Source organism: Labeo rohita, chromosome 25 (assembly GCF_022985175.1).
Source record: "Labeo rohita strain BAU-BD-2019 chromosome 25, IGBB_LRoh.1.0, whole genome shotgun sequence".
In the NCBI taxonomy this organism is placed as follows: Eukaryota; Metazoa; Chordata; class Actinopteri; order Cypriniformes; family Cyprinidae; genus Labeo; species Labeo rohita.
Window position 1 is genome coordinate 1,459,277 of NC_066893.1, and position 11,076 is coordinate 1,470,352.

Consider the following 11,076-nt stretch of genomic DNA (forward strand, 5'->3'; position numbering starts at 1 on the left):
AAAAAAAAATAACGATAGCAATGCAGTTCAAAGTTAAATTCGCTCTTATAGGAGAAGTGGGTGGCTCTGAAAAGAGCCTTTGGGTGTTTCGTTTGACCAAACGTCAGCTCATTTACTTGGTCTTGGCGGGCTTGTCGGTCTTCTTGGGCAGCAGCACAGCCTGGATGTTGGGCAGCACACCGCCCTGAGCGATGGTCACTCCGCCCAGGAGTTTGTTCAGCTCCTCGTCGTTGCGCACCGCCAGCTGCAGGTGACGGGGGATGATACGGGTCTTCTTGTTGTCCCTTGCGGCGTTTCCAGCCAACTCCAAGATCTCAGCAGTCAGATACTCGAGCACAGCAGCCAAATAAACGGGAGCACCAGCACCAACTCGCTCGGCATAGTTACCTTTGCGGAGAAGCCTGTGAACACGGCCGACGGGAAACTGCAGTCCTGCCCTGGATGAGCGAGTCTTAGCCTTTGCTCTGGCTTTGCCTCCGGTTTTGCCTCTTCCACTCATGATAAAATCGCTGTAGTTGCTATTGCTTAGCGTAAAAATAATAGCGTTGCTGCTTGACGACCAGTTTTTATAAGAGAGTGCTTGTCGTCTATTGGTCAGAGTCTGTCACAGTTGAAAACCAATCATTGCAAATCCCTCCACAAAACTCCAAACCCCTCCCCCTCTCTGCCAGCCTTCATTCTCATCTACCATTGAGAAGTGTATTGAAAAACTTATTTTCAAAACAATCCTGTGGCCTTTTTATTAATTTAAATTCGTCCTAATCTCACATGTACGCATTTATGCATTACTATATATATATATATATATATATATATATATATATATATACACACCATGTAGCCTCTACACAAGACTTCTCGGGGATTTCCCCGCCTCCATTTAAACAGCAAACATACCTAAACATCTTTGTAGCAGATTAGAAATTACAGAAGTTTAAGGTTGTTGTTTTTTCCTTTGATTTGAAAGGAGACGCTACTTTTTTAAACCATTACCTTTTATTATGGCAATTTTGCCTGTATTTAGTTAAATAAATAACCTTTATAATAACCTTCTGGTGATTACTTCCTAAGATTAGTATATACCGTCAAGTTTTTAGTCTGGTGTTAAAAGCGATTAAGACACCGGAAAAAAACATCCTCGCATAAAGAAAAAGCGAGTAAACACGTGACCGCCCTCATGGGTTAAAAAAAAAAAAAAAAAAAAATTCATACTACAGTTTGTTCAAGCGACGTTCTTTTTATTATATATATTCAATAACGATCACGTTACTAGAACAGAATTGTACAAATAGTTCTTTTTTTTCGAATTGATATTTAGGCCACTTAGAATTGATACTTAGAATTTGTTTATCCAGAATGTTAGAGGCGCCCGCCAAAACAAAAACTGAAAGCTCTTTAACTGAAAATATGGGTGGCTCTTAAAAGAGCCGTTGGGGTAGCTGAAGCTAGATTACGCCTCACTTAGAGCTGGTGTACTTGGTTACAGCCTTTGTGCCCTCAGACACGGCGTGTTTGGCCAGCTCACCGGGCAGCAGCAAACGCACGGCGGTCTGGATCTCTCTGGATGTGATGGTGGAGCGCTTGTTGTAGTGAGCGAGACGAGAAGCTTCACCGGCGATGCGCTCGAAGATGTCGTTGACGAAAGAATTCATGATTCCCATCGCCTTAGAAGAGATGCCAGTATCAGGATGAACCTGCTTCAACACTTTGTAGACGTAGATAGCATAGCTCTCCTTCCTGGACCTCTTGCGCTTCTTTCCTCCTTTGCCGGCGGTCTTGGTGACGGCCTTCTTTGAGCCCTTCTTAGGAGCAGACTTCGCTGGTTCAGGCATGTTAGTTCGTGATAAACTACACTGTAGTTTTAAGAGTATGTACTGGGTATTTATTGAAAGCTCATGCTAATTTCAGAGGGCTGGGTTTCCTTTCACACATTGCGCGTTTTGCGCATTGAATGAAAGAAACATGTTTCATTGGTTAGAAATGGGCCGCTTACACAGACACATCAGCCAATCGTAGAATTGTAAATTTGAATTTTATCCCTCCCCCTAACCGTCCTTCACCTCCCCCACCAGCTTCTTTGTCTGACTTTCCCGCTCATGCTGCCTCTGTGACAATCGTGGCGTTAAAGAACTTTAAATTGAAGATTTAATTACAGAGTGAAATGTGAAACGAATGAAAACATCCTTTGTGCCTTACGTTTTGGGAACTACATTGATTTTAATAAAGAAAACTATCTGCATTAAACCATATTTTAAAAACGAAATTGAAAAAGTGACCTAAACCCGAGAAAACATTCTCACAAGCTAAAAAAAAAAAATCATAAAATGTTTTCCTATTTTTATTTATTTTCAAGAGTGTATATACGCAGAATGTTTCATTCAAAGTAAAAAAAACTGAACGTCTATATGAAGAGTTCAGATGCAAAACCAGTCAAAAATGATCAAAAATGAGATACATGATACTGAGTGAATGCTCCTGACACATAATATACGTCCATCAAATACTTTAACTTCAAACTCGCTAAATTCTAGTCTCGACCCAATCAGGACCAGTATTTACATAGAAACCTATACAAAATACCCAAAAACAAAAGCTCATTTAAAAAAAAAAAAAAAAAAAAAAAAAAAAAAGTCAGACTGATTGAGGTTTTTGCATCTGAATTCTTCAGAAGGAAACGAGCTCTCATAAAACACAATAAACAAAAGAAATAAGTATGGTTTTGTATCCACTACCATTTTAATTATGTAAAAACTTATATGAAAGTCACGCCTTTTTTTGAAAACGTGGGTGGCTCTTAAAAGAGCCGTTGTTTTTTGTTTTTTTTTAATGACAGGACCAATCTATTTAACCTCCAAAGCCGTACAGGGTGCGTCCCTGGCGTTTTAGAGCGTACACGACATCCATGGCGGTGACGGTCTTTCTCTTGGCGTGCTCAGTGTAGGTAACAGCATCGCGGATCACGTTCTCCAAGAAAACCTTCAGGACCCCGCGAGTCTCCTCATAGATCAAACCGGAGATACGCTTGACACCGCCACGACGAGCAAGACGACGGATGGCGGGTTTGGTGATTCCCTGGATGTTATCACGCAAAACTTTGCGATGACGCTTAGCGCCTCCTTTCCCGAGTCCTTTACCACCTTTGCCTCTTCCAGACATTACTGCAATCTATTGAGTATTACCTTCGTAACTGAAATACAGACAAACACAGTACGTTTTACAGTCACTTAGAGGACCTAGTTGAAACATATCAAGGCGGAGCTATGCAACATCATGTGATGCATGCCATGCACTCGCTGGTGACCCAGTTTCACCATTGTCTTTTTTTTTTTTTTTTTTTTTTTTTTTGGAGGAAATGGACGTTTTTGTTCATGGAAGCATATATTACAATAAATATACAGTAAAATATTATGTTTTTCTGTCCATCAAAGAATCTTCTGCTACATCAGCTCTTTAGTCCTTAGGCCATTTCACCTGGTTTTAATTTCTGGTGTTTATTTGGGATGCATTTAATTTACTTCAAAAACTCTTCCAAAAAAAAAAAAATATATATATATTTATTTATTTATTTACTTTGACTGAGTCTAGTAATACATATATTTAACTATTCAAAATCTGTATTGGGTTTACTCAGGTAATCTTATTTCGTTTTATATTAATTGTTTTTAAAGGTTTTTAAGTGGAAGATTTTTTCTCAGTCCTGTTACCAAAACTCAAAAAAGAAAAAACAAAAAAAAAAAAAAACGTTTCCAAATATGACAAATTCCTTCATTTTTCCCTCAGGCAGGTGTTTTTTGTAAAACAACAAAACAAACAAACAAACAAATTAACACAATTTTCAAAAGGATTTTGTTTTTTCTAAAGTACTCAAACCCATTCATTCATGCATTTATTTATTTATTTTTATTTAAAGGCAACTCAAGCCTCAAGCTTAGCCATTTTCATGATGCAATTTATTAAAATAAATTATTGACTAAACGTAATTGGAAAAAAAATGCAACAGGAATGAAACTGGATAACAGGAGTACCGATTATATTTCTTTATAGGTTTGACTGCACATGTGAGGTTTTAATGCCCTCACTGATATAGTGTTGAAGAGTGTTGAAAAAAAAAAAAAAAAAAAAAAACACAACAAAAAAAGGCCAAATCATGTTTCGATTTAAATCCATATTCTATTTAAATATTTAAATTTGTCTGCAGAGGTTTTTGTTAGGATTATGTTTAGGGGAGGTAGAAGACATGTTATGAGATAAGATATAAATAACGAAAAACAATAAGTATTATATATATATATATATATATATATATATATATATATATATATATATCCACGTTATCTTCACGAGTCGTCAAATTGTGTAAACAGCGTAATTTCAATTTAAAGTATTTTATCGCCATGATTATCACAGAGGCAGCATGAGCGGGAAAGTCAGACAAAGAAGCTGGTGGGGGAGGTGAAGGACGGTTAGGGGGAGGGATAAAATTCAAATTTACAATTCTACGATTGGCTGATGTGTCTGTGTAAGCGGCCCATTTCTAACCAATGAAACATGTTTCTTTCATTCAATGCGCAAAACGCGCAATGAGTGAAAGGAAACCCAGCCCTCTTAAATTTGCATGAGCTATCTATAAATACCCAGTACATACTCTTAAAACTACAGTGTAGTTTATCACGAACTAACATGCCTGAACCAGCGAAGTCTGCTCCTAAGAAGGGCTCAAAGAAGGCCGTCACCAAGACCGCCGGCAAAGGAGGAAAGAAGCGCAAGAGGTCCAGGAAGGAGAGCTATGCTATCTACGTCTACAAAGTGTTGAAGCAGGTTCATCCTGATACTGGCATCTCTTCTAAGGCGATGGGAATCATGAATTCTTTCGTCAACGACATTTTTGAGCGTATCGCCGGTGAAGCTTCTCGTCTCGCTCACTACAACAAGCGCTCCACCATCACATCTAGAGAGATCCAGACCGCCGTGCGTCTGCTGCTGCCCGGTGAGCTGGCCAAACACGCCGTGTCTGAGGGCACAAAGGCCGTGACCAAATACACCAGCTCTAAATGAGGCGTGAACTGATCTCAACTACCCTAACGGCTCTTTTAAGAGCCACCCATGTTTTCAATTAAAGAGCTTTTCGTGTTGTGATATTCGAGAGTGTTTTTAGTACTCTGGACGAGTTTTATTCTATAAAAATAATTATATATTTTTATGAACTCACAAATAAGACGTTAACGCTGTTCTATGTTTGGGTTTAATGCATAATCGCTGCAGGACAGAACACATGACATTTTCTATCATATTTGCAGGAATATAACAAAACAATGCAGGAACAACCGTAAGATAGATGCGGATATAGTCTGATATTTACATTAATAAATCAGATGATCCTTCTCCCTCTTGTTACTGTTATTTATTTACTTATTATATAGAAGTGTATGAGTTTAAGTTTTTGGCGAAAAATAGCAAATACATAGTCATTCTTCTCGCTCACTACAACAAGCGCTCCACCATCACATCCAGAGAGATCCAGACCGCCGTGCGTCTGCTGCTGCCCGGTGAGCTGGCCAAACACACCGTGTCTGAGGGCACAAAGGCCGTGACCAAGTACACCAGCTCTAAGTGAGGCGTGAACTGATCTCAACTACCATCAAATAAATTTAAATAGAAAATAATAGGTACTGTTTATAGTATATATATATATATATATATATATATATATATATATATATATATATATATATATATAATATCGGTCAAAATATAGCATTGCCTGGAATCAATTGCATTGCACTGAAAATGTATAGATATATAAACAATTATTTAATGCATAATGCATTGCATTTACATTTACACATGCATAATTAATTAATCTATATTTTAACTCATTAGCATCTGCGTAGTTTCTAATCTGCAAAGATATTTTGATACACTTGTTTAACTCTGTTTAAACGTATTCGCTAAGGCTAGACTCTGTGGATTAGGATATTGAGTCTATACGGTTCTCATGTGGTATTCAAGTTCTGCAGCGCCGCTCAGCGTTTCATTACATCCAGACTGTCGACGTGTGAAACGTATCCGCTCAGAGACATGGCTGAAACCGCGCCAGCTGCCGCCGCTCCTCCGGCTAAAGCTCCCAAGAAGAAATCGGCGTCTAAACCCAAGAAAACGGGCCCGAACGTCAGGGACCTCATCGTCAAGACCGTGACCGCCTCCAAAGAGAGAAGCGGCGTGTCCCTCGCCGCCCTGAAGAAGGCTCTTTCTGCGGGTGGTTACGATGTGGAGAAAAACAACTCCCGCGTCAAGATCGCCGTCAAGAGTTTGGTGACCAACGGCACCCTGGTCCAGACCAAAGGCACTGGCGCCTCCGGTTCATTTAAACTCAACAAGAAGCAAGCCGAAACCAAGAAGAAACCCGCTAAAAAGACCCCCACTAAAACAAAGAAGCCTGCTGCCAAGAAACCCGCCGCCAAGAAATCCCCCAAGAAGGTGAAGAAACCGGCAGCCACCGCAGCAAAGAAGGCGACAAAGAGCCCCAAGAAGGCCAAGAAACCTGCAGCTGCCAAGAAACCTGCAGCTGCAAAGAAACCAGCTAAGAGCCCCAAAAAGGCAAAGCCAGCAGCCGCTAAGAAAGCAGCCAAGAGCCCCAAGAAGGCCAAGGCAGCCAAACCCAAAACGGCGAAGCCTAAGGCAGCCAAGCCTAAAAAGCCGGCACCCAAAAAGAAATAAATATCACTCTGTGTAAATTTCTTCCCAAAACAAAACGGCTCTTTTAAGAGCCACCCACTTGCTACAATTAAAGAGCAACATTTTAATTGTTTTAGTTAAATGCTTATTGAGGCGTTTGAGAGTGTGAACTCAGGGAGCTTGTGTGCTTTTATTTTTGTAAGATACAATCTACAATACATTATATTATTTACTACGTCTAAAACATTTGATTACCTTTTATTTACATCAGTATCTTAAATGTAATATTTGAAACATTAGCTGCAGGTAGCTAAATCATAGGATGCTAGGCTTGATTTGGTGTAATATATCTAATCTACTTATATATATATATATATATAAGTAGATTATATACTATATATATATATATATATATATATATATATATATATATATATTTTTTTTTTTTTTTTTTTTTTTTTTTCCAGTGTTTATGTGGACACGTATATTTCACTGTGTGATTGTATAACTTTGGTTATTTTACCTTCTCCATTAAACGCATTTTAGAAGTAAAAGCATTTAAAATTTCTGGTCATTCATGCATTCATAGGATAGGGGAGGGGTTTGTATTTGTGGAGGGATTTGCAGTGGTTGGTTTACAGCTGTGATACGCGCTAGCCAATAGAGGACGAGCACTCTCTCTCTTAAAAACTCATGGTCGGGCTGTAAAGTTATTGTTTTAGCGTTGGTTAGCAATAACAACTTCAATTCAATAATGAGTGGAAGAGGCAAAACCGGTGGCAAAGCCAGAGCGAAGGCTAAGACCCGCTCATCCAGGGCAGGACTGCAGTTTCCCGTCGGTCGTGTTCACAGGCTTCTCCGCAAAGGCAACTATGCCGAGCGCGTCGGTGCTGGTGCTCCGGTTTATTTGGCCGCTGTGCTCGAGTATCTGACTGCTGAGATCTTGGAGTTGGCTGGAAACGCCGCAAGGGACAACAAGAAGACCCGTATCATCCCCCGTCACCTGCAGCTGGCGGTGCGCAACGACGAGGAGCTGAACAAACTTCTGGGCGGAGTGACCATCGCTCAGGGCGGTGTGCTGCCCAACATCCAGGCGGTGTTGTTACCCAAGAAGACTGAAAAGCCCGCCAAAACCAAATAAATAAGTTACAGTCTGATGAATACACCCAAAGGCTCTTTTCAGAGCCACCCACTTTCTCTTTAAGAGCAGTTTAAATTATATGATAAATCTGAACGGCTTTCATTTTACACACACAAAACACACACTCCTTATATAAATAATCTGTAATAACTTTCGCTATCAGCGCAAACAGCGAATCATGATAAACTTTATTGTCAGAGAATTAACTAGATAAAAGCCCCCTGAAAAAGATATGAAACAAGTGTTAAAATAAAGTGTAAACTAATTTATTTTGTGTAAATGTATATTTGCAATATGTTAATGCTGTTACACTACAATAGAAGGATAGGAAAATATTTACAAAATTAAAGGCAATGTCTTCAACCCCATTGTCACGATAGTATAGATATAAAGTAACCTTTTCATTATCTCCGATTTTAAAAGAGCAGCATTCTGATAAGCAAATCTAAAGAAAATAAAAACAGCATTTTCAAAGTCCAATAACGGGACACTGAAATTTAAAACAAATTTGAGCGGGAAAGGCAAGCTGCCTCCACTTATTTGAAAACATGAAATGCTTGTTCATTGGCCACCTTAAGCTGCAACGTACCGAACAGCCAATCAAATGCCTCTGCTGACGCACCGCCCAATGCGGCAAGAAGGTTTAAAAAGTTGCTGCACACACAGTGAAAAATCATTCTTTGTTAAAGAATATAGGTCCACAATGGCAAGAACTAAGCAGACCGCTCGTAAATCCACCGGTGGTAAAGCCCCGAGGAAGCAGCTCGCTACCAAAGCCGCCCGTAAGAGCGCTCCAGCCACCGGCGGCGTCAAGAAGCCTCATCGTTACAGGCCGGGTACCGTGGCTCTGCGAGAGATCCGTCGCTACCAGAAATCCACCGAGCTGCTGATTCGCAAACTGCCCTTCCAGCGTCTGGTTCGAGAAATCGCTCAGGATTTCAAGACGGATCTGCGCTTCCAGAGCTCTGCTGTCATGGCCCTGCAGGAGTCCAGCGAGGCTTACTTGGTCGGTCTGTTTGAGGACACCAACTTGTGCGCCATCCACGCCAAGAGAGTGACCATCATGCCCAAAGATATTCAGCTGGCCCGCCGCATTCGTGGAGAGCGCGCTTAAACTAACTGCTTCTTCTAAACCCAAAGGCTCTTTTCAGAGCCACCTAAATATGTCGAACAAAGTGTAATTTTCTTGTCTTTGTTGCTGTTTTTTGTTAAAACCCACTGGGAAATCTAACTTATAATTCGAGGCAAGAATATATTAAATGTACAGCGATATCTGATGTTTCTCGGTAATGCAATTCTTCTGTAGGAAGATCGAGAGAAAATGCTGTTACTGCAAGTCAGTGTTACATATTATTGTTATTTATTCACTTGTTTTTCTGCAGGTGTAATAATGATTCCAAATGTACAATAGTGATTCATATACAGAACTGGGTAGGTTACTTACAAATTGTAATTCGTTACTGATTCCAAATTACATGATAAAAATTGGTAAGTAGCACATTTTAGGTAATATAATCGGACTGTTTTTAGATTACTTTTGACCCATGCTATTCATCACATTAATTTTAATAGACTGTCCTGTACCATATTTGATATAAAAATACAAAATTGACATGTTTTATTCATTGCTATTAACAACATGAAGCACATTAAATGTCAAAGTTTTGCAAACTGGGGTTTGAGAAGGAACTGCAGGGGGTTTCTGATTTCAGTGAAAGTAAAATTAAAGCTGTCAGTTTGTGTAATGAGAAATGCGTGTGCATTATTGTCTCACCTTTATTCATTTTATTAATAATAATAATAATAATAGTAATAATAATACTAAAAGTATATTTGAATATTGTGCAATTTCTTGTTTGTTTTAGATAATTTAACAGATCAGTGTTAGAATTTTTCTCAATCGATTTGACACTTTTCTCCAGTGCAATGTACTTGTTCTCAAAACAATTAGCACAGCCATTCAAACAGAAAATGATCTTAACCAAAGAGCTCAACATTACTGCAAAATAACGCACTGCAATTTGTTGTAATTCTCCCTTTCTCCTTTGTTTTTATTTTTATATTTATATTGTTTTTGATTTTTGTATACTTTGTATACTCTTTGTGTATGTTCCCCTTGTATTATTACACTAAAGCAATTGCGAAAAATGTGTAAACAATTAAGAAAACTGCATTTCCTGTGTTGAATGTATGATTAGCTGAATAGTTATCAGTTTAGGGCCAGTCAAAAATACACCATATTTATTTGATATAATGACAAATTACAGAGTTTTGTTTGTTGTGTTTGGACAAATGGTACATAAATAATGTTTGTGATTTGTGTAAAACCTTATGTTTATTATTTAATAAACTTTCAAACATTATTTTCACCTCCACTACTTCTCCGTTCACTTTTATATGCACTACAGTGCAGTAGGACTTAATCAACAGTATTTCATAAATTCCACAATGCCTTCATAATCCGCTCGGATGTTTTTTGATTTTATTTAGATTTCCATTTAATGTAGCATGGTCAGTTCAGATTCTGGTTAATAATTCTTGTTTTCTCAATCCAGTCTCATTATTTAATATTCCTACTAATATTCCCCTTTTAATGCTATATAGATATTGTGTATAATGGTCTACAGTAGTCAACATTTGAAGTGGATCAAAAGTTCATCAAAGTTGTCCTAAGACAAAATCGGGTATTGTTTTAGTTTTAGGGCAACTTTGATGAAAGGTTTTGATCCGCTTCAAATGGTGACTACTGTATATGGTTTGGGTCGACCAGCAATCCTGCCGGAAAAAAAAAAAAAAAAAAAAAAACCTAAGCTGGTCTTAGCTGGTTTGAAGCCGGAAGTAGCTGAAGCAAGAAAGTGGCTAAACCCCATTTAATACCAGTCTGCTGGTATTTTTTATTTTTTATTATTTTTTTTTTTAATAATTTATTTTTTTCTTTCCAGCAGAAATCAGAAATAAGAAGACTGCAACAGACTTTTTAGAACAGCTGAAAGGACAATTGGTGTGCACCTGTCCAACCTTCAGAACTTCAAGACGGGCAGGTAACGTCACAGCTGTTGTTATTATTTTCCTTAGTCTCATGATGTTCTTCCTTAGTCTTATTATATGTGACCATGGACCACAAAACCAGTCGTAAGTGTAAATTTCTCAAAATTGAGATTTATACATCGTCTGAAAGCTGAATAAATACGCTTTCCGTTAATGTATGTTTGCTAAGAAGGGACTATATTTGGCCGAGATACAACTATTTGAATTTGAAT

General features: G+C 38.6%; 7 protein-coding genes across 7 annotated transcripts; 4 read left to right on the top strand and 3 right to left on the bottom strand.

Moving 5' to 3' along the window:
* Positions 1-62: 62 nt before the first annotated feature.
* On the bottom strand, positions 63-519 carry LOC127156601 (histone H2A-like). Its single transcript, XM_051099553.1, has one exon. It carries the CDS (start codon positions 497-499, stop codon positions 113-115), a length of 387 nt encoding a protein of 128 aa, XP_050955510.1. The 5' UTR covers positions 500-519; the 3' UTR covers positions 63-112.
* A 785-nt stretch (positions 520-1,304) lies between these two features.
* Positions 1,305-1,922, bottom strand: LOC127156608 (histone H2B). Its single transcript, XM_051099560.1, has one exon. The coding sequence runs from the start codon at positions 1,830-1,832 to the stop codon at positions 1,458-1,460; it is 375 nt and encodes a 124-aa protein (XP_050955517.1). The 5' UTR covers positions 1,833-1,922; the 3' UTR covers positions 1,305-1,457.
* Positions 1,923-2,807: 885 nt separating this feature from the next.
* On the bottom strand, positions 2,808-3,173 carry LOC127156624 (histone H4). The gene has a single exon (XM_051099577.1). It carries the CDS (start codon positions 3,154-3,156, stop codon positions 2,845-2,847), a length of 312 nt encoding a protein of 103 aa, XP_050955534.1. The 5' UTR covers positions 3,157-3,173; the 3' UTR covers positions 2,808-2,844.
* Positions 3,174-4,651: 1,478 nt separating this feature from the next.
* LOC127156632 (histone H2B-like) lies at positions 4,652-5,275 on the top strand. Its single transcript, XM_051099584.1, has one exon. The coding sequence runs from the start codon at positions 4,681-4,683 to the stop codon at positions 5,053-5,055; it is 375 nt and encodes a 124-aa protein (XP_050955541.1). The 5' UTR covers positions 4,652-4,680; the 3' UTR covers positions 5,056-5,275.
* Positions 5,276-6,053: 778 nt separating this feature from the next.
* On the top strand, positions 6,054-6,884 carry LOC127156580 (histone H1-like). Its single transcript, XM_051099529.1, has one exon. The coding sequence runs from the start codon at positions 6,079-6,081 to the stop codon at positions 6,715-6,717; it is 639 nt and encodes a 212-aa protein (XP_050955486.1). The 5' UTR covers positions 6,054-6,078; the 3' UTR covers positions 6,718-6,884.
* Positions 6,885-7,408: 524 nt separating this feature from the next.
* On the top strand, positions 7,409-7,837 carry LOC127156605 (histone H2A-like). Its single transcript, XM_051099556.1, has one exon. It carries the CDS (start codon positions 7,430-7,432, stop codon positions 7,814-7,816), a length of 387 nt encoding a protein of 128 aa, XP_050955513.1. The 5' UTR covers positions 7,409-7,429; the 3' UTR covers positions 7,817-7,837.
* A 632-nt stretch (positions 7,838-8,469) lies between these two features.
* Positions 8,470-10,191, top strand: LOC127156592 (histone H3-like). Its single transcript, XM_051099543.1, has one exon. The coding sequence runs from the start codon at positions 8,520-8,522 to the stop codon at positions 8,928-8,930; it is 411 nt and encodes a 136-aa protein (XP_050955500.1). The 5' UTR covers positions 8,470-8,519; the 3' UTR covers positions 8,931-10,191.
* The last annotated feature ends 885 nt before the right edge of the window (positions 10,192-11,076 follow it).